Source organism: Sordaria macrospora, chromosome 1 (genome assembly GCF_033870435.1).
Source record: "Sordaria macrospora chromosome 1, complete sequence".
Classification (NCBI taxonomy): domain Eukaryota; kingdom Fungi; phylum Ascomycota; class Sordariomycetes; order Sordariales; family Sordariaceae; genus Sordaria; species Sordaria macrospora.
In genome coordinates, this window is record NC_089371.1 from 6,555,267 (window position 1) to 6,578,242 (window position 22,976).

At 53.0% G+C, this 22,976-nt stretch overlaps 7 protein-coding genes across 7 annotated transcripts; 2 read left to right on the forward strand and 5 right to left on the reverse strand.

The window, feature by feature from the left end:
• Window positions 1-544: 544 nt before the first annotated feature.
• On the reverse strand, window positions 545-2,463 carry SMAC4_01291 (uncharacterized protein; the record flags this gene model as incomplete). Its single annotated transcript, XM_003352409.2, has 1 exon — window positions 545-2,463. The coding sequence occupies exon 1, from the start codon at window positions 2,402-2,404 to the stop codon at window positions 545-547; it is 1,860 nt and encodes a 619-aa protein (XP_003352457.1). The 5' UTR covers window positions 2,405-2,463.
• Window positions 2,464-3,372: 909 nt separating this feature from the next.
• SMAC4_01290 (uncharacterized protein) lies at window positions 3,373-6,204 on the reverse strand. Its single transcript, XM_003352408.2, has 5 exons — window positions 5,415-6,204; window positions 5,242-5,292; window positions 5,127-5,176; window positions 4,976-5,065; window positions 3,373-4,901 (listed from the first exon to the last, which is right to left on the reverse strand). The coding sequence occupies exons 1-5, from the start codon at window positions 5,465-5,467 to the stop codon at window positions 4,519-4,521; spliced, it is 627 nt and encodes a 208-aa protein (XP_003352456.1). The 5' UTR covers window positions 5,468-6,204; the 3' UTR covers window positions 3,373-4,518.
• A 1,723-nt stretch (window positions 6,205-7,927) lies between these two features.
• Window positions 7,928-10,632, reverse strand: SMAC4_01289 (uncharacterized protein; the record flags this gene model as incomplete). Its single annotated transcript, XM_003352407.2, has 1 exon — window positions 7,928-10,632. One exon carries the CDS (start codon window positions 10,630-10,632, stop codon window positions 8,017-8,019), a length of 2,616 nt encoding a protein of 871 aa, XP_003352455.1. The 3' UTR covers window positions 7,928-8,016.
• A 114-nt stretch (window positions 10,633-10,746) lies between these two features.
• Window positions 10,747-12,010, reverse strand: SMAC4_01288 (uncharacterized protein). The gene is made up of 3 exons (XM_003352406.2): window positions 11,782-12,010; window positions 11,263-11,693; window positions 10,747-11,190 (listed from the first exon to the last, which is right to left on the reverse strand). The coding sequence occupies exons 1-3, from the start codon at window positions 11,858-11,860 to the stop codon at window positions 11,047-11,049; spliced, it is 654 nt and encodes a 217-aa protein (XP_003352454.1). The 5' UTR covers window positions 11,861-12,010; the 3' UTR covers window positions 10,747-11,046.
• Window positions 12,011-12,138: 128 nt separating this feature from the next.
• Window positions 12,139-13,728, forward strand: SMAC4_01287 (uncharacterized protein; the record flags this gene model as incomplete). The annotated part of the gene is made up of 3 exons (XM_003352405.2): window positions 12,139-12,331; window positions 12,643-13,145; window positions 13,212-13,728. The coding sequence occupies exons 1-3, from the start codon at window positions 12,302-12,304 to the stop codon at window positions 13,726-13,728; spliced, it is 1,050 nt and encodes a 349-aa protein (XP_003352453.1). The 5' UTR covers window positions 12,139-12,301.
• A 1,704-nt stretch (window positions 13,729-15,432) lies between these two features.
• SMAC4_01286 (uncharacterized protein) lies at window positions 15,433-16,743 on the forward strand (the record flags this gene model as incomplete). Its single annotated transcript, XM_003352404.2, has 1 exon — window positions 15,433-16,743. One exon carries the CDS (start codon window positions 15,433-15,435, stop codon window positions 16,531-16,533), a length of 1,101 nt encoding a protein of 366 aa, XP_003352452.1. The 3' UTR covers window positions 16,534-16,743.
• Window positions 16,744-17,676: 933 nt separating this feature from the next.
• Window positions 17,677-20,420, reverse strand: SMAC4_01285 (uncharacterized protein). Its single transcript, XM_066089563.1, has 4 exons — window positions 19,549-20,420; window positions 19,344-19,430; window positions 19,222-19,285; window positions 17,677-19,136 (listed from the first exon to the last, which is right to left on the reverse strand). Exons 1-4 carry the CDS (start codon window positions 20,353-20,355, stop codon window positions 18,016-18,018), a joined length of 2,079 nt encoding a protein of 692 aa, XP_065945811.1. The 5' UTR covers window positions 20,356-20,420; the 3' UTR covers window positions 17,677-18,015.
• Between the last annotated feature and the right edge of the window lie 2,556 nt (window positions 20,421-22,976).

The following is a 22,976-nucleotide window of genomic DNA, read 5'->3' on the forward strand; positions in this document are numbered from 1 at the left end:
TTGGGCGTTTTATGGTTGGAAAGCAGTTACCCTCCTCAAAGAAAGTGAGGGTGGTCCAGAATGCGATATTCCAGTAGTTCAGCTGTTGTTGACAACCTCAAATGCAACCGATATGACAGCATTGTTGATTGAGGTTGCAAGCACGACGCACCAATGTTTCCCGATTCGGCCTGAGCTGAACAGCATCAGGTCGTGAGGGCGCCCACAACGAGCACCTAGTTTTGGCCCCATCTGCAGAACATCCCACGCGACTTCCACATCTCTTGGAGAAGAAAACAACTGAGGACGATGATCTGCAACCCGCTCGACTGGGCTGGAAAGAGTAAGGGATCGGTTGGCAGCTGTGACAACCCACACGCAAGATGATGCGCAGCTATTGGCAAGAACCATCGTACGGAGTGCCTCATTAGGAAAGATGGCTGTTCGGGAGCACGGTAATATTGGTGGCTGGCGATAAATAAAAAAGAAAACAAAAAGAAAAAGAGGGATATCAGTAAACTAAATGACAAGAATCGCAGAAAACTGCGTCTTCAGGCAGAAATTATCATGCTGATCCAGTGCGCGCAACGCCCGAAGTGGCGTTGAGCGAAAGACCCAAAGAATCCTCGAAATCCAAGTCCTTAAACTGGCCATCCTCCACGACCCAGAGTTGGCCTTCCTTCTTCGGCGTGTACAGAACCTCGCAGGCGCGACCGACAACCAAAAGCCCAGGTGGGCGGCTTCCTTCCTGCTCGATGGCCTGCTCAACGTACCGGAGCGTTGTCCGGATCACTCGCTGGTCAGGGCAAGTGGCTCTCTCGATAACAGCACACGGTGTGTCAAGCGGCCACAGAGCCCGTTGCTTCTCGCCTTCCGAAACTTCCGCGACCCCGTCGACCTCCTCGAGACGCGTCGTCAACTCCCTGACCAATCCTCCGATACGGTGCAGCGCCATCAAGAACACGACCGTACGACTGCCGACATACTCGGGCGGCACAGGCGGCTTGCCCTTCTTGCCCGTTCCAGTGCAGATGAGCACCTGGTCCGAAACATCGCGCTGGGTGGCAGGAATACCCGCAAACAGTGGCGCGCTCAAGCTGCTCGTGATGCCCGGCAACACCACGACACGATCGCCGAGCCCGTGCTCCCGGAAGAAGGCCACCTCCTCGCCGCCGCGTCCGTAGATGAACGGATCGCCCTGCTTAAGCCGTAACACCGTCTTACCCGCACGAACACCCTCCAGAGCCTGCTCGAGCAGCTCCTCCTGCGCACGATCGGCGTTTCCAGGGAACTTGCGCGCGATCGAAACGGGCGTCCGACGCGGGATCATATCCAGAACACCGGAGGGAACCAGCTTGTCGGCGAGAATCAGGTCGGCTGATTGGATGGCCTTGTAGGTGGCCCGGGTGAGAAGATCCGGGTGGCCCGGACCGCTGCCGGCGAGGAAGATGCGTCCGAGACGGCCATTGCTGGTGGTGCTGCCGCCCTCGCTGACGGCGCCCGGGGAAACGGGTTGTACTGGTGATGCCGAGGAGTTGTCGCCGCTGAACCCGGGATATGCCTGGAGGATGCTCTCCACGTCATCGTCGGTGATCTCCACCAGCTTCTTCAGCGGCCAATACTCGCACACCTGCGCCAACCACCGCATACGGCGCGTCTTCGCGGCCTCGGCTTGCACGTCCAGCTCCGTGACAAGTTTGTTAAACGTCGCCGACTGATCGATAGAGTCGTCGACGCCCTCGTTCACCGCGGCAGCAATGGCGCTTTCTGCCGCAGTCCTAGCCTCTGCGTCCTCGGTGATGATCCTCCTTCTCACGTCTCCAAGTCGGGCACACGCGGCTCCCAATCCCTTGGGCAGCGCCGAAGCCACCTCTCTCCTGATACGACTAGCCAGCTTGCAGCCCCGGCCATTGGTTGTCACGCCAATCTGCAGCGGTCCATCAACGTGTACACTCAGCAAGCTGAAAGAGCACAGCGCCGGGTTATCAATCACGTTAACAGGAATGCGCTTGCGCTTGCAGAGAGCTGATACCCGCTCGGCCAGCGATTGGTTGTGTTGTGTCACAAAAACGGCGTCCACGACGTTGTCCACCTCGGACCGGCCGAGCGTGAAGAGGTCCTCATCGGCGAAAGACCGATCCAGGTGTGTTAGGGCGCCGGAAGAGATGTAGTTGACTAGGGTGTGGTGTAGCTCCCGCTTTGACTCTGCTGTAGTTGTTGGGGTCGCTGCCGACTCTGTTGGTGAGGGGGCCGAAACCGGAGCGATCAGAATGGGTTTTGCGCCCACGCTGAGTGACTGGGAGACTCGGGATGCCGCCAGCGGATTGGAGCCGATGATGAGGTGAACATGTTCCCGGCAATCTTGTGCCGTAAGGAGGGTAGTATGGTAAACTGAAGCAGCCGTAGGTAGATTTGGAGATGCCATCTTTGCCACCTTTAGCAGAAGGGTGTGCTGAGGCTTTAATATGGGAGATTCTCTGAAAAGAACCCTCTGATGGCCTCGTTTATCGAGGTCCTAGCAAAGAACTCGGGACGACTCAAGTTCTGCAGATTTGAGTATGAATGGTTTGACTGGAAGTTGCTCTCGATGAGAGTTGAGTGATTGTCAAAGACAAAGTAAGGTAAATGTGTTGTTGTAGGGTAGGGTATCAAAGAGAAAGAGATCGGATGATTGTTGACGAGGTATAGATTCCCCAAGCAACAGATAGATGACTCGGGTTTCTGAAATCGAGGGAGCTAGAAGAGGTTGTTTCCTAAGTAGAAGCTCGAACTTCCAGGAACTTTCTGAAGACTACATATATACTCTTTCTGACCTCCGGACTCCGGCCGGCCGGTCGTAGTCATGTCCTGTCCTGTCATGTCATGTCGTCTTGTCCACCACAAGGAGGGAGTCACCTTCTTTCTTTCCCCATTCCCCACGTTGAGGCGTCGGCTGCGGGCTTGCAGAAGTTCCAGCAACTCCGCTGAAGATGGGGATGTAAGTCGACAAAGAAACCGGTACAGGGGTAATCATAGCTCAGAACCGCCATTAGAAGCAGATTTGGCCACTCAGAAGGCATAAAACTCGATGATGTTCTGTTTTGGGTTGCAGAATCTTTTTAGTGCCCGCTGACGCCATTCTGGAGGGACCCGCTTTGGCCGCAGTCGCAACAACAGTTCGGGGGTCGTGAACCGCAGGGTCGGCTGTCGGTCGATAGTGTCTTAACAGATAGAATGAGATGTCTCGATGTGCATTTCGAAAGATTACACACAAAAGCATAGCTTTCTCACATTTACTCTGAGAATGTCCAGACGTCTAAAGAGAGGCTCTAATTCAGCTTTTAAGGAGGCAAGGAGCGAACAGATGCGAAGAATGCGCTTAGAGTAGCCTTAGAGACTATAGCACCTGTCAAGTCAATAACATTGAGCATTTACAGCTTCAACTTCGATTGGTAATGGGACTCCATGCTACACGCAGCACGCAATCCCGCAACCCCAACATCCCCTTGATGCATAATCGCTGCTCGGAACTATCAGACGGTAAGACTGATAAGAGTCCCCCATCCAAGTCCATGTCCGCGGGACAAGACCGGAGATACTCGAGTCAAGTATAACGATGATATCTGACATCCTATCTCGTTGAAGGCGTTCTATTGTGTATGGCCATCTACCAACTTGTACAACGGGAATTCGGAGATACTTGGTCTCAGCCAGGAGCTGGTTGGCAACTCTCCTTCAACTTTCGCGGGATGATACCAAGGAAGGTAGGTATACATACGGTCATTTCTCACGAAGGTATCGCGAACCGTTCTGTCATGACCATCAAGCCTAACACCCCATCCTAACAGCATTGCCCAACACAGTTATTGCAAAGACCTCTTATATCAGCAAAACCACCAAAGCCAGTTCTCATCGACTGCATAAGCAGATACACATCAGCGGTTGAACACAGTTATATTGTCCGCTGTCAAACAAACTCCCCTCCTGCAGCCTAACCCTTTATCGCCGCTTCAACCCTCCATGTCGTTTGTTGAAAGAGTTTCTGCGTCCATCTTGACATGTCTTCAGAGCCCTTCCCCACTAGCCCGTCCTTCCGTATATGCAGATTCAAAAAAGGGACCAAATTATGTACAATGCAGAAACGAAAAATAGGAAAAAAAAAGCTTTGTTGTTGTAAACTCCAAATTTTCCACCGGCCACCCCCCAACAACACACCGAGAAACAGTTAATATTGATAACTCAAAGAGAGGAGGCCAGAAGATGCAGTAAGACAAGAGCGAAAACCGGTGGCGGAAAAACAAATTGTTGACAAGGAACCACTGCTGGATGTGAAATCGTGTGCATCGTAGGACAGAGATGTCCGGTATCGGCGTTGTATAGGCGTCCTTGGGCGATGGCGTAAATGAGCTGGTCGGGAGACGTAGACGAGGTTGCCCATGCTTGCTCGTGGTACTCGCATTTGCGTCGATCTTACGTATGGAGACGCAATCTTGCGTAGCATTGAGGCTCGAGAGGACGGCCTATGCTGGGGCCATATCCGGGCTATTCGGTCTGCCGTCTTTACATGACCACGCACTTCGACTCCTCGCGATCCTTCTTTACTGACAGAGCGACACGCGCCGCCTCGGTGAAGGCTTCGTTAACTCCCCGGTTGCGCATGGCGGAGCATTCAAGATATCGAAGGGCCTTGATCCGGCGGGCCACTTCCAGGCCTTGGTCGTAGCTGATCATGGGCTTCTTCTCCCGCTGAGCGCCGTCCTCGTTGCCGGCTCCACCATCCTCCTCATCTTCGGTTGCCTCGCGAAGGTCGCACTTCAACGCTACCAAGACAATCTTGACGCCCGGGCAGTTTTCCGCAATCTCGCCCTGCCACTTGCTTTCGACGTTTTCGAGAGAGTCCTTGCTGTCGACGGAGTAGCAGAGCATAATCAGGTCGGTATCGTCTAGTAGACCGGAAGTCAGATATCGCTCGTATAATAGTACAGTTAGCAGCTACGGGCAAATGTCAAGAACCTACCGTATGATAGACTTCGTAGTCTATCGAATTCTTCCTGGCCGGCGGTATCCCATAGTGACAGTTCAATGTGGACGTTATCGACGAAGATGTCTGGGGAAACATTAGCATCGCATTGGCAGACAGCCTGGTCAATTACGTAGCGTAAACGTACCGTGCACATAGTTCTCAAAGACGGTCGGCTCGTATACAGTGGGGAAGTAGCTGGACGGGAGGTTGAGCGCATATCCTAAGATTGCCTGGCATTGGCAGTTCGATTGCAAACATACCCTCTTGTGAAAACGTTCAGTAGTGAGGTCTTTCCGCAAGCACCATCGCCGCTGTTGCCAAGAGGCCGAGTCAGCATTTGACCTCATAGTCATGGAGTCTCTCCACGCATTTGTTATGTCGCGCCGATCAATCCGACACGGGACGGACAAGGTAAGGGCGTATGTGAACTCACAGCAAGACGAGCTTGCGCTGCACAGTTTTCGAACCTCCGAGTCCGCAAGGCATTTTGACTGATGTTCTGAAGAAGAAAAGAAGTGATTGAATCGAGTTATTGTGCTGTTACGGTGTTGCCGTTTCCGAGTCTCGATTGAATAGTGATAGAGCGGATTGGTGGGCCCCTTTTAGTTGCGTCTGGAATTTGATGATGAACGTCCCCAATTGACTTTCTTCAAAGACAAGGGTTTACCGGGATCGAATCCGAGAAATAAGGATGGCGGGCGGGCGAGCGGGAAGATAATAAAAAACTCTGGACAAACGAGCCGCAACGTTTAACTATATCTTGCCGGAAGTCGCAAACCGATTGAAGATGATGACGAAGTGGACAGAGGGGGCGGCGGCGGCGACGGAGCAGAGGCTCGATGGGGGTTGCAGTGGTGTCGGTCGAAAAGGAGCCAAAGCCAAAAAGGTAGAGGAAGGCCGATACGGGGATTCTGGGGTACAGCAACGGGGGAGCGCTGGGCAGGTCGTAATCGGGGGAAAGTAAGTTGGAAGAACTTGAAACTGTGTCGTTCTGCGTGTGTGCCGCTGCAAGAGAGTGTGAGTTGCCGGGAGTGAGGCAGTGGGCTGGGAGATGAGAATAGGACGGGGACGGAAAGAAGGGGAAAAAAGAAGGGCAAAAAAGGGATCGGGAAGTGCAGTGGAAAAGCGAAGGGAGTTTGGTCGACAGCGTACAACTGAAAGTGAGAAGGCAAGTTGTGGACGAAATTGAAGTCGGAGATGAAGTCAGCGTGAAATTGGACTGGAGCGACGGAGGCAGGACTCGTCTATCCGCACAGTGCAGGGGCGCCCGCTGGTCCTTCCTTCCAGTGGCCGCTGCAGGTGCAGTTCCAGTGGGTGCGAGGTGAAGACCACAACAACTGGAACGGGTCGGTTTGACGGGGGACCACACACGCACCCACACGGTCTGCACAAGTTGCAAGTTGTGCTGCCCTCGCCCAGCGCTGGCAGTTGTGATGGTCGAAGGGGGGCGAGAACATTGGGTCGGCCAGGTGAGGTGGATCAATCGTCAGCAGCGAACAGGTGCGTTCCAGCCACTCATTGTGCGACAAACTGGCCAAGCTGGCCCGGGCCACCCCCAACCTCAGCACAGCCGTGCCTTACGGGAAGGAGAAGAAAGAGTGTGGGGCCAAATGCTCGCTTAACATTGGCAGGCGATTTGATATTCAGGGATCAATCTTGAACTCCTTCTGGTCGAAACCGTCCCTTGCAATCTCTCGATCTCTCATCAATCTCAACCCGTCAATTTCTACTTATCCATCCCGACTATTTGTAACTCGCTTCTCTAGATATATCCCTTTTACTGGGCAGATCGGTTGGGTGACCGGGCTAACTTTCAAGAGTCTCTAAACTCCAGCGCCTTTGTTTATACACTCTGCCCTCACACGACCTGGAGACTTTCCGGGTTGCAGTGCTTCGTATGCCGTTGCACAAACACCATTTCATCAACTGGACTTAATCAAACACCCGCAACAGTCTTCTTTCCACTCAGCTTCCTCAACTCACCTCCTCGCCCATCCTCACATGCAGCACAACGTCGTAACCAACACCAGCCATGCACATCGTGCAGATAGGGTGAACTGTTTCCTGGCTAGGCGCATACCTAGAGCGCAGCATGGCCAGCATCGAGCAGTATAAAATCTACGTAGGAGTGCATGTCATCTTGCCTCAACCTGGAACACCTTGGTCTCATGTAGCCCTCTAGAGCCCAATTGGCTCGCGGGATGAAATGCAAAATTGATGTTGTGCAGCAAGGGCCAGTTGAAATTGAGTTGTTCATTCGCATCCTAGCTACACAATGGCTATTTTGTTTTGTTGTTGTTCGATCAGAGCAACACAGACCAAAAAAGGACAGGACAGGACGCGATGAATTTCGAGACGTGATGAGGCCCGATTACAGTCGGCCAGGGGAGGGACCGTTCTCTGGGTAGGTACCACGTCTCAAACCCCCAACTGTGCGAGACTGCCTGACGATTAGTGTTTCGGTTTGCTTTTTCTGAAAAAGAGTGTTACCACATGTGACTGGATGTGGAAGGCATGTGGTAACTATTTGCAGTTCAGCCCAGCAGCCCAGCAAGCCACCATTCTAGGGAGATCATACCCAAGATGTCGGGTTATGCTCCACACTCGGCAACAGCCTCGATGAGAAACCCCGGATTTGGCAACCCCGAAAAAAACGGGGAAACTGATTGATGGCTATATTGGTCTTTGCAAGATAAGACAAATGACTCGAACAAACTGTGTGACTGTCTGGGTTACGGTGCAAGTTCCTGTTCCCTAAAACTATGGTAAGCAGCGTGGGGGCACAAGTGGCTGCTGGGTTCAGAGATCCATGCCTCTTTGACATTATGTACTGTAGAAGCCATGACGGCACAAGTTGATGTTATAACTTCACTTGAGCAATATTATCCCGACGCAATTCATAGACTTATTATGGATGACATTTAACTCTGTAGTATTGATATTGCTTCCAGAGGGTGTTTATCGTAAGGGTACCTGAGTTCCATATTTCATATCCATATATCTTACACACCGCCACTTCATTCGCTTCCTCTTCTTTACTTCTTGTCACCGAACAGCTCCTTCTCCAAGAATCCGTCAGGGAGCGGCGCCCGTCTGAACTCCTCATCCTCGACATCGTCAGGATCGACATACTTTGCTCCGTAACGGGAATCATCCTGAAGCTCGTCCATGAGATCGTTCATCTTGACCTTCCTACCATTCTTTGTCCGCCTCTCCACCGGCGCTCTGCCATTGGGATACTTCTCACTGGCACCCAGGATCCTGTTCGTGTTGGGATCGACGGTGACCTCGACCACCTTAGGCTTCCTCTTGGAGCCGAGTCCAGCAAGTTCACGGGAGCGGACGCCGCCGTCGCCCGGGTTCTTGAGATCCGCAGCGAGCTTCCCGGCCTTGCCTAGACGGATGTCGCGGCGGGTGCGAGTCTTTGCTCCCAAGGCCCACAGGTCACCCCACTTGGCCTTGCGGGCGTCATGGTACGCCTGCTTGGAGAAGGATTTGGGAACGACCCAGCGCTCAATGGTGCCGGCGGGCGTGCAGAGGTCGAACGTGACGTGACCCTTGCTCTTGAGAGGTGGCATGATGTTGCGGGGAAGGGAAAGGGCATGGGGAATGCCAGCTTCAACGTCTTCGTAGCCCTTGAAGGCACGGTCAACCGCCTCTGGGCCTTGGAAGAACGAAGAGGCAGGATCGGTCACGTTAGACTCAGCGGAAGGTGGCTTGACTCCGTCGGGGTGCGCGCCTCTGCGAATGGCGATGTAGCTGAACTCGATGTCCTCGTGGTTACGGTGAGAGGCTTGGAGGACTCTCTGGAGGAAAGATGGGCGGATGAAGCGCTGGCTGAAATGACAGAAGTCTTTGCGACCTGGGGTCTCTCCAGAGGTGAGATACATGGGGCACTTGCTATGGTTCGTGCAAGGTGCAATGATGTGGCCGGGTTCGCGAACGCGATCTGATTCAGGGGCCGGTGTCATATCCTCGCCTGTCTCTACGGAAACGGGCGGGATGATGAACTCGTTAAGCATGCGGTCACGGACATCAGCCACAGCCTCGAAGCCACGGGGGTGACCCTTTTCCAAGACGATGAGAATACCGCCCTCGGGATTAAGCATGGTCCAAAGGTTGTCGATGAAATCCTTGCGCTTGTATGCCTTATCAAGGGGCATCAGTTGGTGGGAAGCGATGATAACATCGAAAACCTTTCTCTGGGCGGGGTTTCCATCAGAGTCGAGAGTGCGCTCAGCTCCCTCGGCCGAATGCAGGTAATCGGGTAGTCGGGGAAGAAAGGTGGTGTTATGAAGGAACCGGGACACACGTTGACGCAAGTTCTCGGAACCTACAACGACAGTCTTCTTTCCAGGAGGTTGTTGACCTTTATTAGCTTTGCGTTGCTCATGGAGAATCTCCCACTCCGCTTTTACAACCTCCTGCCATGCAGCAAGACCTGCTCCACCAGCGCCGACGTCGAGAACTCGCGGACCCGTACCGTTTGTTAGGAGCCCCTGAAGCCAATCAGGACCGAGGCGCTTGCGGACCTCAACCAAGATGCTGGTTGTAGTGGCATACAGACCAGGCAGGACGGTGGAGATATAGGTATCTGCCTCGATCGCGCTCATCTTATATTGGCCTGCTTGCATTGCCACCGGCTTCTGTCCCAGGTTCTTCTTCGTTGTTGGCGTGGCCGGTGAGTGTGGCAGTCCCGGACCACCGAATACCTCCTCAGCATGTTCGCGGATGTGGGTAGGGTTGGTGCGGCTGAGAAGATCTCTGATGGGCTCGGTGAAGGTTCTCCTGGGAAGAAGCAGCGTGCTCGGCTTGGTTTTGGAGATGCCAATGCGCGTAGCAGGATGGATTCTCGAGTTGACAGATGGCTCAGGCCTGATCCATCCTTCTTCCTCCTCTTCAAAGCCCTCTTCCTCCTCAAAGGTTTCCTCATCCTCTTGCTGAATCTCCTCTTCCTCTACGATATCCTCAAGCGGGCGAAGACTGGCCGCCTCAAAGTCCCTTTGTAGTCTCATAAGCGCAGCCATCTCGCGTTTGTTGTTGGCCGTTACGTTTAGGTATTCGATCTGAGCCTCGGTGAGGGGGCGTAACTCCGCGACGGCTTCTACATCGCTTTCTTCCGCAGGAGGGTTCTCGATGGTGTATTCGACCTCCTCGTACTCCCCAGACTCGGTCTCCATAAAAAGGGTACGTTGCCTGTTTTGGTCGGGGATATTGACACCGCCAAGTTGTGGTATTCCGACATCCTCCGGTGCTGTCTCGCGAAGTGGCGCGCCGTATAGTCGCTCGTAGATCTGATATTCTTCTTCCGTAAAGTAGCCATAGGGAAGTGTGTGTTTGAATGTTTGACGAGCTTGGCGCACGAACGTTTCGGCATCGTAATCAGGGTCTTCACGGAGCAGCTCGGGGTCTTCGGCAGGGGGTTCTGTCGAGGTCGCGCCGGCGGTGCTTTGTGTCGCTTCTTGGAAAACTGATCTGGTGGAAGAAAGATGTCGAACAAGACCGCGACGCGCTGCGGGACTGGTGGGGGATGGGCGTAAAAGTGGCCGGGTAGCTACCCTGGTGCGCTGCTGCAGAAGAGCATCGTAAAAGCTCAAGACCTGCTGCCTGCAGCCAGGGCATCGGTTCTGAAGTCTACCCGCCGAAAGCATCTTGAATCGCCGGGACTTGAGGATATCTCTGGCCGAGAATATTGGGATGGAAGGTTTCAGGTACAAAATTTAAATTGGAGATCTTCTTCGCAGAGAAGGGTCCTCTGTCTAGGCTAAAGTTTTAGTGGATACACGGGCCACACGTTCACACGTGACAGTAGCCTATCATCGGCCCCCTATTTACACGAAGAGGGGTTGTCACTGTGGCGACAACACGAAAAGGAAGACAACGGATAGTGCTATCTGTCTTCTGATCAATAAGGAGTATTAGTTTCCAAAGGGGCAAAGAAATCAGAAAAGGCTGCGTGGACGAGACCAAAGACCAAGTGCCACTCGTCCGAAACGCCATCGACGCCCTTACTCCAGCATGCTACTGTACGCTTAACGACGCCTTACCAGCTCGGGTCACCAACTTTAATTGCCCAGGTCAGACAATGTCTTGAACTTGGCGCCCGGCGCAGGCCTTTTCCCGACAGAACCGCCTGCAGATGGAAATGCCTGTGGTGGCGGGTTGTTCTTGTTGAACGGAGAGTTCTCTGCCGCCTTGTATGGGTCAAGCTGAAAGCCAGCCTTGTTAGTATGTTTTGCTGAAAGACTCCAAGGGGGCCGTAACGAATAATGATTCCCTACCGAAAAGAGCGAAGTGATATAAAGTCCAATAAAGGCGATGGTTGCGTTGATCAAGTTCTTGATATCCCACTTCCAGGGACGGGCCACCGATGTCCCGGGGCGGGACCCGGATACTCCACTGCCGCCGAGTCGGTGTCCGGTGGTCTTGAATACAGCACCACCTCCCGCAGCACCGCCGGCCAACTTGACAGCCTTATCAACTGCGCCGGTCAGAGCTGGAGGGTTAGCTCCCTGAATCGTTTCGATCACAGAGCCGTTGTGCAGAATGAGGAAGGTCGGCATGGCACGCACGCCATACTGCTGGGCCACTTCCTGCTGGCTGTCGACGTCGATCTTGCAGAAAGTGATCTTGTTAGGTTTGGAGTATTTGGTCGACAACGACTCAAACACCGGAGCAATCATTTTGCAAGGACCACACCAGTCAGCATAGACTAGAAAGGTGTCAGCGATATTGTTATGGCAGTTATGGTATTGTGCAGAGCTATCCTCATGCATGAAGGGTGGAGTGAGGTGACCTACAGTCAGCGACAACGATGGCCGACGAGCTCAAGATCTGACGCCATTGCGTTGACGAGTTGACCTTAACAGTAGCGCTCATTTCGATATATTGGTGTCTTTGAACGTTTCCATTTATTGAAAAGATCGCACGGTGATGTTTGGTGTGGTAGAATGATAGATGTCTTCTCGTGATGTGGCCTTTCTGTGTGTCCGCGATGACGACAGTGTAAGCGCTGTTAATACAAGGGAGTTGCTAGGAAAGGCCAATGAAAGAAAGTCGGACCTGGATGCCCCGGTTGTTATCCACTGCTATTCTAGGGTTAGGGTAAAGATCAAGCTTCTAGAATCCTTTTGGCGCGCAGATAAGCAGGGCGGTCAAGATTTCCATTTCAGATTCAGCTGTGAATTGGCAGAATCCAGAAAGGCTCCCAAAATCTCTGTGTCGTCGTCCGCGCAACGACTTGGATCCGCTATACCGTTCAATCATCCACCCCATTTTCCCAATCAATTGTTCTGTAAATACTCAGACGCCTACTCCAAGATGGGACCCCCACAAGACCATTCATTCAAGGTATGTTTTAGCGATTTCGTGTAAAGGAAGAGCTTCGGCGCAAAGAGTCGAGTACTTTGTTATCCCAGCCATGATATCATGGGCCATCCAATGGTGGTGATGGAGTTCATGGAAGTGGTGTTGGTATTAGCGACCATGGCTTGTAACATTGGGAGATATCAAGACAGGTTTCTGCGCCCATCCAGCCTGATCATGTTGTTCGTTGCTTCCTTCCATGGGCGCTCCCTTTGTTTATCTTCCACAAGCCCACTTCCATAACTCTTTCCGCCGGTGACCTGATTGCGCTACAAGATAACTAACCTTTGATGCAGAGACGTCGCATTGATGTCGACGAGACTCCTAGCTCTGGACGCCAACCATCCTCCCTCAGCGCAGCAAATGCCAAGCCAGCACGTTTCAAGCCTACCGCCGCGAGAGACTGGACCATCTCAGTTGCAGTACCTACCAGTGTCATCACCGACTGTGTGACCCGCGAACAAAGGACAACATGGGCAGGCCGTATTGCGAGAGCCTGCGCGGTTTTCTCCGTTGACGAGATTGTCATATACGACGACAGCCCGGTCGAGTCCCGCCCTGCCAGCACCGATCACGAAGGCTATACCGGCGATGTCGACCCCGCGCACTTCCTCGAGCATCTCCTCAACTACCTCGAAACACCGCCCTTCATGCGCAAGCTCTTGTTCCCCATGCACCCGAACCTCAGGTCTCAGGGCCTGCTTCCCAACCTCGACATGCCACACCATCCGTACAAGGGCGAGTGGATGCCGTATCGCGAAGGCTTGACACTGGAGGCTCAACCCAAGGGTGGCAAGGGGTAAGCTTTCCCCAGGTTGAGGGTGTTCCTAATGCAGACAAAACAAGTGAACTAACAGCATCATAGAACCGTTGTCGACATTGGCCTCGAAGAGACAGTCACCATTGACGAGGAGCTCCCTCCCAAGACACGAGTCACGTTGAAGATGCCCGTAGGCGAGTACGGATCGCCAGAACCCATTCATCCCGCGGTTCCCAGGACCGAAGGCGGTTATTTCTGGGGCTACACGGTCCGCAAGGCTGCGACCCTCTCCGATGTGTTCACCCAGAGTCCTTACGAGGAAGGTTACGATTTGTCCATCGGTACATCAGAGCGTGGACAGTCCCTGCACAGAGCTTTCCCCGAGCACAAGGAGGCCAACTTCACCCATCTTCTTGTCGCATTCGGCGGCCCGCGCGGTCTCGAATACGCTGCCATGAACGACCCCGAGCTTAGCAAGATCGGCATTCACGGCCCCCGGACGAAGGAGTTGTTCGAGCACTGGGTCAACGTCCTGCCAAACCAGGGTAGCAGAGGCATCAGGACTGATGAGGCTATGCTGATAGCCCTCACCGGTCTCAGGAGGTTGTGGGATAACAGCTGAGCGGACTAGCTTTTGTTTTACTTCAGAATTTTAGCGTTAATAATGACATACCCACCGCAGCTGTCAGGAATGATGACTTCTCCAGACTAATATCGTACTGCATAGGAGCCTTCCCGCAGCTGGAGAGAAGTGTTCTGAATTTGGATCTCAATGATCCCTGGAAACTACTGGAACTTGGGCAAAGAAGCACAAGCCAGTCACTCATATGAGCGACGTATGGAAGAACCGGAGGCATGGAATCAGTTTGGTAAAAGAAGAGACTTACAGGGTATCTTGGGCAGGACCACATGGCGAGGTACTAAGGATCTTGAGATGGAACAGTTGTACTTGTGCAGTCAGGAACCCGAACCTGGAGACATCACCTGCTGGGCTTTGACGCATTTGCAGCGATACCCTAATATCGGTGGTCTAATCGTCACTCCTAGTTCTGTATAGAACATCGATGTAAAAATCAGAAGGTGTGAGGGAGTACGACTAACAGGTATAATATACTGTGTGTTATGTGAGTGTGTGGTTAGCTTCTCAGAGGGAGGGCGTGAACGTAAATTCGCAAAAAGTGATGCCAAGGCTGCATCCCGCCTTTAGCGCAAATCAAGCCCGCTGTGGAGTTCAGGCGTAAGAACGGGACGGTGGAGTTTCCAGCGGCTTGGTACCGCTAACATCTTGAGTGTTGTTCAGTTGGTGCCCCAAAATCAGACCACTTGCACTTTCTCTACCCGTTTCCAGTGAAGATTATCAAGATTGTAACCTTCAGAAACAGTTATCACAGCGGCTGTCTCTGCTATTGGTGTTGTTGACCTTAGCATCCAAGGCAGGAGAGAGCACCGCTGGGTTTTTGTATCACCGACAATGTCACAGTCACTGAACTGACGCATGCCTGAATTGTTCCCTCCCTGTACAGAGGCCGGGCGTGATAGCAGCGCAGCCCTGTAACTGCTACACTAATACTTAACAGGCACGGCATGCTAGCGTACAGGGAGCGTAGTGTACAGAGAAGTTGTCGCACTAACGAAACTTACCTAGAGAAGTGAACTATCGGATCCACTGCGCGCAAAAAATGAGACCGGACGAAGGAGTCGACGATATGTGGTCGGTTTCCGTTACGGGGGAAGTTGAAGGTGACTCGGGCTTCCGTCCGTTCTAACTCTGAGACAGCACTTTTACACGTACTCAACTTTCCGGAACCTGCCGACCGGTGACCGGTATCACACTTCACACTGACCGGAAGGCAGGGCGGCTCGCCATCGATCAGTGATGAGGTGCTGAGATTCTGAGAACTGAGAGACCCCTTGTCAGCCAATCGCACACGTACAAAACCTGGGGGGTCCGTAATCGACATCCCCGCCCTGACCGTGCTCATCCGTTCGCGCCGTGGTCCCAAGAACCAGGAATGGCCTTGATCAGCAATTTCACGCTAGACTATATCAAGTCCAATAGTCTGGGGAAATGGAAAACCAAAAATACAAAGCATGACTACATACCCGAACATACCGCAGGTAGCAGCAGTGGCCAGCCAGTGTGTGATGTGATCGTGTGGCACACTTTACAGAGGTTCATCCGAAAACGAGCAGATCCGAGTTTCTGGTGCCTGCCCAACAATCCACTCACCCACACGCAATATAGCATTCACACAGCGTCATAAGGTATCGATCGAATTAGCGATCCGTATCAGAGCCGGGCCAAGACACAACCACCCCGACCAACATGCGTCTCCTCCATATCCGCCTGCCCTACCGGGCCCCCTCCCTCTACCCTCCTTACGCCTTAGCCTCGCGCCTGCAGGACCACCTCCGCCGCTCCCTCCTGGACCTCAAGGACAACCGCCCCGGCTCAAAACCCTACACGCCGACGCTAATCTCATTCACGCCCTTACCCACCTACACTTTGGGTCGGCGACAAACCAGTCCACTAAGCGATGCCGAAGCAGCTCGGTTATCATTTCCCGTACAATTTCCCCATGGATCATTATCATCATCATCCTCATCATCATCATCACAAGTGGGACAAACACATGAAAATGATGGCTCGGAAACAGCCATCAAACTCCCAGTCTCAATCCTCCACTCCCCCCGCGGCGGCCTAACTACCTACCACGGCCCCGGCCAAGTTGTTCTCTGGCCGATTTTGGATTTGGTCTCGTCGCAGCATAACAAGTACACGGTGCGGTGTTACACCCGTTTACTAGAAAAGACAACCATTGCCACCGTTTTGAAAACGTTTGGTCTAAAGGCTTTCACGACGGAGGATCCGGGGGTTTGGGTCCGAAGTGGTGCGTCTTGGTCTCCTGGTAGTTCAGCAGCAGCGGAGGAAGAGGGATGTGCTTTGAGCGGGACTGAGCAGCAAGAAGGGACAAGTGAAACAGGACCGCTGGCGAAGATTGCGGCTTTGGGCGTCCACCTCCGCCGCCACGTCTCCGGCCTCGGCACGGCCATCAATGTGGACATGCCCGGCCCGGAAGTCACTTCCGAAGCGGTAAACCCGTGGGCGAGGTTTGTGGCGTGCGGGTTGGAAGGGAAGACGGTTACGAGTATTAGGGGGGAGCTGGACAAGTCCAGCCAGGCTCAGGCTGAGGACTACGAGGGAAAGTTGACCCCGCCTGCAGTGGCTGATCAATGGGCGGCAACACTGGCGAGGAATATTGGTGTTGAGGAGGTGCAGACAGTGGGAGAGGAGGAGGTGGTAAGGTTGTTGGAGGAGTTGGTTAGTGGGAAGGTTACTACGGGAAATAATGAGCAGGAGAAGGTGACAGAGGAGGAAAGAAAGTTTGTAAAGCTGGTGAGGGAGATGTTGCAGAAGGATAGGTAGGAGATGATTTGCGGAGATAGTGGCTGCAAATGGGAAACGGGACGGGTTTCTAATGAACGCTGGTAGATGAGGGTGAGTATTGTTTTCGTACATGGATGAATGTTTAGAGACATGCATGGAGAGAAAGCAGCGCATAGCGTACAGGGGCCGTTTTCTCAGCGACAAATATCACCAATGTGCCGATGGTGGCAAGCAAGGATGTCAGCAACCCTTCCAGTAAGATTAGTATTCGAAGACAGGGAAGGGGTTGGTGACGGATTTTTCTTCATCTCTCAACCTGATGATTTGAAGGCGCAGAATGGCCACTCCGTTTGCTGGTCTGCCTGTGAATACGTAGAAGACACTTTTTTTTTTTTTTTTTTTTCATTTTAAGGACTCCCCATACTTCATTTCTGTCCAACTCCAAACAATGGAGTTCCTTTTCCAAAACGACATCGGAGCAAATTTTCATTTTCTCTGTCGCTTTCCACGCCTCGAATAATCAACCAAATAAATGTTGACGCAGTCATCTCAACACTTAAAGTCCCTCCAGATCATTTTTCTTAGGTCCCCTTCCCAGCGGCAAGAATCCTAGCAAGCCCGCCTGACAGGCTGAGACACAGACCACATGGTTAACGTACCCGATAACTACAGCCCCCCTCCACCCCCCTCTACGCCCTTCCTCCCCTCCTCTTTGCTTTTAGCTCCCAGGTCCTCCGATATCCCATCTAAGTACCACCACACCGACACAACGGCACATAACACGGCACAGGCACGACAAAACCTGTCATGCTCATGCTTGATGAAGTGTCACTTCTCCCATTGGAGATTTGCACCTTGTAGTTAAATGGTTGCAGATTCTTTAGCGCTTACCTTTTGAGTGCTTCCAGAACGATCATATGTATTGTGCCCAGGCCAGACAGGGCAAGGGAAGTTGATACTTGGCCGATACATACTCGCGTCACATTGATCGTCAAATCTGACGGTTGTACCATGACTGCCATGCCTGCCATGGTACAGGTACAGGAGGCCCAGGTGGCTGGTTGATGCCGATCTTCCAACCTACTTTTTTTTTACCTAGAAAATGAAACCGACAGTGAAGCGATGATAATGCGAGAGCGAAGGAGGATCACAGAATTAGACACAGAGTCAAACGGTAGTAGTAGTCATGAAATAAAATTTGCGCCGGCTAAGCTTCCATAACAAGAACCCCTCGTCGCTTTTTGGAGTGTCTCGCCCTTTTCTCTCTTTCTCTCTTGAATACCCCTCTCTGTATAACCCTATTGCTCAAGCCCCCTGACCTTTGTGGAAAGAAAGGACAAGGAAAAAACATGATGTTAAGAGCCAAACTCCGCGAATGCAGGTCGCTGTATTAAAACCCCGGAGTGAGTAATATTTGTCGTCCAGTTCCGTTTGTGTGAGTCAAAAGGGTAAGCGCCTCCTTACGACCCTTTTTCCATATGCTTCCAACCCTCATATTCCTTCGTGATGCTCGCCTCTCATCTATACACTCCCTCTCTTCCGCCCACTCCTTGGTGGTGGGTCGTACTCGTCATTTTCCGGTTTATACTCCTCTGGTTGGAAGTTGGGGTTGTTGTAATGCGCGACGTTGAAGTGACTGTTCTTAAATGTCGATGTCTGGAACGTCGGTTCGCGCCACGTGTCGTTTTCCACATACTCGGGCATCTGGCAGTATTCGCTAAATCGCAACGGATGCGTCTGCTGTGGTGGTGGCGGAGGAGGGGCCGTTGCGGCGATTGGCAGGGAGGCGGCAACTGGTTGGAGCGGTTCCGTTCCGAAAGGGGCAGACATCCAAGATTGTGTCGGGGCCTGGGTGAAAGGCGCAAGCGGCGATCCAAGTCCAACGCCCAATGCCCCGAGTGGCGAGGGAGAGGAGCTGAAGCCTGGTATTCCCGCAAGGAGACCGTAGTCTCCAGCCGCCGTGAATGGGGCCGCGGGTGTGATTTCGTACTGGGGGATGGTGGCTCGGAAAACATGGATGTTCGTAGTCGCAGGCGGTGGTGTTGGGTCCACGGGGTAAAGTATATCATAGTGGTCGGGCCGATAAAGTAGGCAGATGACGGGATCGAGGGGAGATGTCTGGCTGGCGACTTCTTCTGGGAAGGTGTAAGTGTTGACCTCAGAGCCGGCGCTGCGATCCAGATAAGCGATCTTCAAGAAGAAACCGATGGGCTTCAGCAGCACATTGACTAGTGCCTGCAAGCCCAGTTGCTCAATCTCGACATTGTATACCTCGATAACACGCTGACAGTACTTGTCAAGACTGCCGCCGTCCGTGGTGATGAAGGCCTCGTGAGCGGCGCGATTTTCTTTGAGCCAGGAACTTGCGAGCAGGCGAAGGTGATAGATGATACCGTTTGAGACGCCCACGTCGTTGAAGGTGTCCACAACTTCTTTCAAGGCGTCATCCGGGTTGGCAAACTTGTCTGACACCCTCTGAAGGAGTTCGGTCGTTTCCTCGACAAAGTCCACGAATACCATGGGGTCAAAGCCACCGTGGTGCTGGATGTAGTCATTAAGACCTTCTAGACGCTGCTTCTCCGCGTCCACCTGAGCCTTGTTGCCGAGCCTGATCAGGGTCTCGAAGTAGCCAAAGCCAATTGCTAAAGGGGGCATTTCGTCAGCACTCAAAGTTGCAGTATGGTGTCGGCCTGGCCGCTGCCCCGAGCTATCACGTCCAAAACTCACCTCTCCAGCCGCAGTTGCCGTCCCCCAACATCGGACGGTAATGGGAATATGTCTGTGGGAGTGTCTAAGACAATATTAGTACATGCCGCACCTGGTCTCGACTTTCTGATAGCAGTCCTCACCCTCGTTTTCTGAACGTAGACGGGATCGGCCTTGGCATATTCTTCTGTAATGGCTGTGCTTGGCAATTTGTCGCTAACATTAGGACCCTATAGACACGCAAGAACCCCATGTAAGTAACGGCATACAGCTGGAGAGACTGGAGGAGAACCGGATGTGAGGGCGATGACGGTTGTGGGCGAAATCCAGAGCAGCAATTTTTCTTACATTGAGCTCAGGCTGGTACTCCTGGTACCCTTGGGCTGCGGCCAGGTCGCTATGATCGTCGCCGGTTGCTTCCATTTTGATGTGGTGTTGATGGATAGCCGACGATGGTTGGTACCGCGGTATTTGAGAATCGAATTGAGAGTGCTGGTATTGTTGTTGCTGTTGTTCTTGTTGTTGTTGATGATGATGACGTTGGTGATGGTGTTGCTGGTGTTGTTGTTGGATTTGGTGTTGTGGGGGAAATTGTGAGATGGAAGCTGGCGAGGAGGGGTTGGTGCTGCCGCCAGCACTGGGAGAGAGCGAATGCGAGACGTATGAAAGTGGGCTGTGCGACTGTTGGTGGTGTTGGTGCTGGTTGTGGCCGGCGCCGTGATTGCCGTGGTGCAGTGGTAACGAATGTGAGGAGTGATGATGGGATGAATGATGGAACGAGTTGGCGTGGGTGTATAAGGGTCCAGAAGCGGGGCCCACGCCGACGGTGTTGCTGCTGATGCTGGGACCTGAACCTGGGCCAAAGATTGCCCCTGCGGTCCCAGGAACTATTGATGCTGACCCAGCGGCGGCGCCTGCTGCTGTAGCGGCCGCTCCCGGGCCGCCCCCGACCGTGTATCCACCTGAACCACTGCCGCCTCCACCTCCTTCAAGACCACCAAGACCCCCGAGAGCACCAACATAACCACCACCAACACCACCACCACCACTTCCACCACCTATTGTCGTCTGTTCGAATGTGTAGTCGGCGAGTCCGTGTGAATTACCGTATCCCGTCGAGAGAGGTATGTACGCCGCAGATTCAGGTTGATACATGCCGACTGTTTGTCTTGGTGATGCTGATGTGGGTAACCGAGAAGCTGTTATCGTCGCTTGCGGTTGGGGGAGGGGGATCCCGACAAGACAATAATCGTTCGGGGCTAAGACCTTAGCGTATCGCGAAGCTGACAGCTCAGCTCGAATCGAGGGTCGGGTAGGTTCCCACTGCTGGATCACGCAAACTTCCCCGTCAAAGGCCGTCGTCGATTCAGGAATGCCTGTGTTCTGTTCTGTAAAACGTGTGGACTGGGTATGGTAAACGTTGCCCGGATGTGGTAGGAGTCAGTCGACCACGGTAGTCGTACTGGGAGCCGTACTGCGAAATAGCTAGATGAGGAAAGATGAATTAGGTAGGTATGGTGGATCTCGTTGCTGTGGGTGTCGAATTGCTGAGCGCCGGGAGAAGCCACATGGGAAAACCAAGGGGATAGAGTAAGTCCACAGCAGCACGTTTTGTTCGAATGCTTGGCCTTCCGTCCTCCTCAGTATAGACAGCAAGGATGGCAATTGTGCGTGGAAAGAAGGTCTGCAGGACTGCGAATGGACCGAAACAGAGCGAACAGACAAGGAGGGGAGTTTACTTGGTTAAGTAACGAAAGACAGGACCCAAGGCAGTGAAGGACAGAGGCAACGACCGACTTGCTTTCGCAGCAAAAAACAGTCAAAAACACTGCCTCACCACAAGGCCGAACAAGCAAACGGAGATGCGAGTGGTGGGTGGAGAAATGGGTTTAGGAGGGCAGGCCAAGTAAATAAAAGAGGTAAAGCGGAGCGAGGGGGAAAGCAGAAGCGAAGCGAGAGAGAGTCAAGGGTCCCGAGAAACAGGCAGAACCTAAGGGCGGGAGGGAAAAGGGCAGTAAAAGTATGTATATCCGGGCCTCGCTCGCAGAGACAAGGCCGGGCAAGTTGCAACGGTCTTCTGGGGAAAAGAATACGACGGCAACAAGGTAAAAAAGGGCCAAAGTTCCCAAAATACTTCACCACATACATGCGTTAGTACCAAACACACACACATCACACACCCCCCATCGAACGCTACAGTACCAGCCGGCCAACCTCCCCCTACGGCTACGCAGTACCTATCACCACGGGTGGGGACAGGCGGTGCGGTGCCATGCCATCCAGGATGGACCACTGACCAGACTGTATTCTATAAGGTTGCAGTTTATTATTGCTTTCTCTCTTCCTTGTTACTGTGGCTGTCCTATTCGCCGTTGGTCGTTTGGCCCGATGGCTACTGGCCGTTCGCTTCCCATCCTCCTTCTCATCCACCATCAGTTCTTCACCACGATGTCGTTGCTGGCTGCTTAGGTTGCTTTCTGCAATCCGGGCCAGATGCCCCCAGCCAACAGTTAGCGGTCCAAGAGGGCAGTGAGTCGAATCGACCCGTGTTGATTTCCCCAACGATTCAGCTCGTCTTTTCCAACTCGATTGGTTTTCCCATTTGTGACGGAGGAGAATACTATTCGCCCATTATTACCACTCGGGATCAGGAAATAAAATATGTGCTCAGCAACTTTATGTAGTCGTCCGCAACGGAACACCGTGGATCCCGGCTGTATACCAAGGGGGGAAAATTTGGTGAGAGGGACACACAAGAAAAGGGACCATTCGGTTTCCCGCCAAAGCTACGGTCGTCGGCCAACCCAACCCCAGACGACCAGCAAACGCATTGGCCCCCGGAAGCGACGTTCTTGGCGGCACCATGGCCCCGTGGTTTCTGCAACATGACGGGGCCCGGCCACCGGCGTGCCTGGTGTCTTCTGGCCTCATTTCTTCCAACCGCCCCTATAAATTGTCCGCAGCCGGTTGAGTGCTAAACGAAAGAGCAATGGCTTGCTACGGTTTTGTGATGATTGGAAAGAATAGAACGAGGTTGGTATTGTAAAAGCTGGGTCAGGTTTATGGAGCTCTTTAGTGTACATACCTGTGAGACTCGCTGATCTTCTTCTTTGCAACTGTGTGTGATGAGCGAAAGCGAGCTGCCTCGCTGCCCTGAAGCCTTTCACTCTAGCGCATGTTTCTTGTCCCCTGATCCCAGACGCCAATGCTGAGGGCCGCTGCGAAACACCGTGAGACCTGGGGGAGCTGGGCAAGCTGGGGTTTTTAGGGTGGGTGTAACCAGTCGAACGGGGCGCCACGGTCCACGACATTGTCTCTGGATTGCTGAAATGTTATCGACACCCCTCTAGCTTGTTTCTGTTTCTGTCTTCGCCAGTCAGGCTCAATCAGCAGAATAGCCAGGGCTCCGAGTTGTATCGACTCGCAATTCCCGGAATTCACTATGCCTGGCTGGAGCCTTCGGAACGTCTACTTGCCGAAACCATTGCAAAAATGGTTTAACGCTCTTTGAAGACCTCTGGAAAAGGGGAGCGCGGAGCGTCATGCTCTCCTGGTGATGGCTGTTGGCGTCTTTTACTGCATGTGCAGTGACCTTCTTTGCACGGTAGCGAACACTTACCTGCTTTAGTCTGAGAGCTGCTTGGAGGTGGTGTGCTTAGGTACCCTGGTGTTAAGAAGCATCACGTCGACTGGTCCCCTTCACACTGAAGCCATCTGGCAACTTGATGATATGTGCTGTCAATATATGCCTTTCCGTCTCCTTTCTTGCCTTGCGT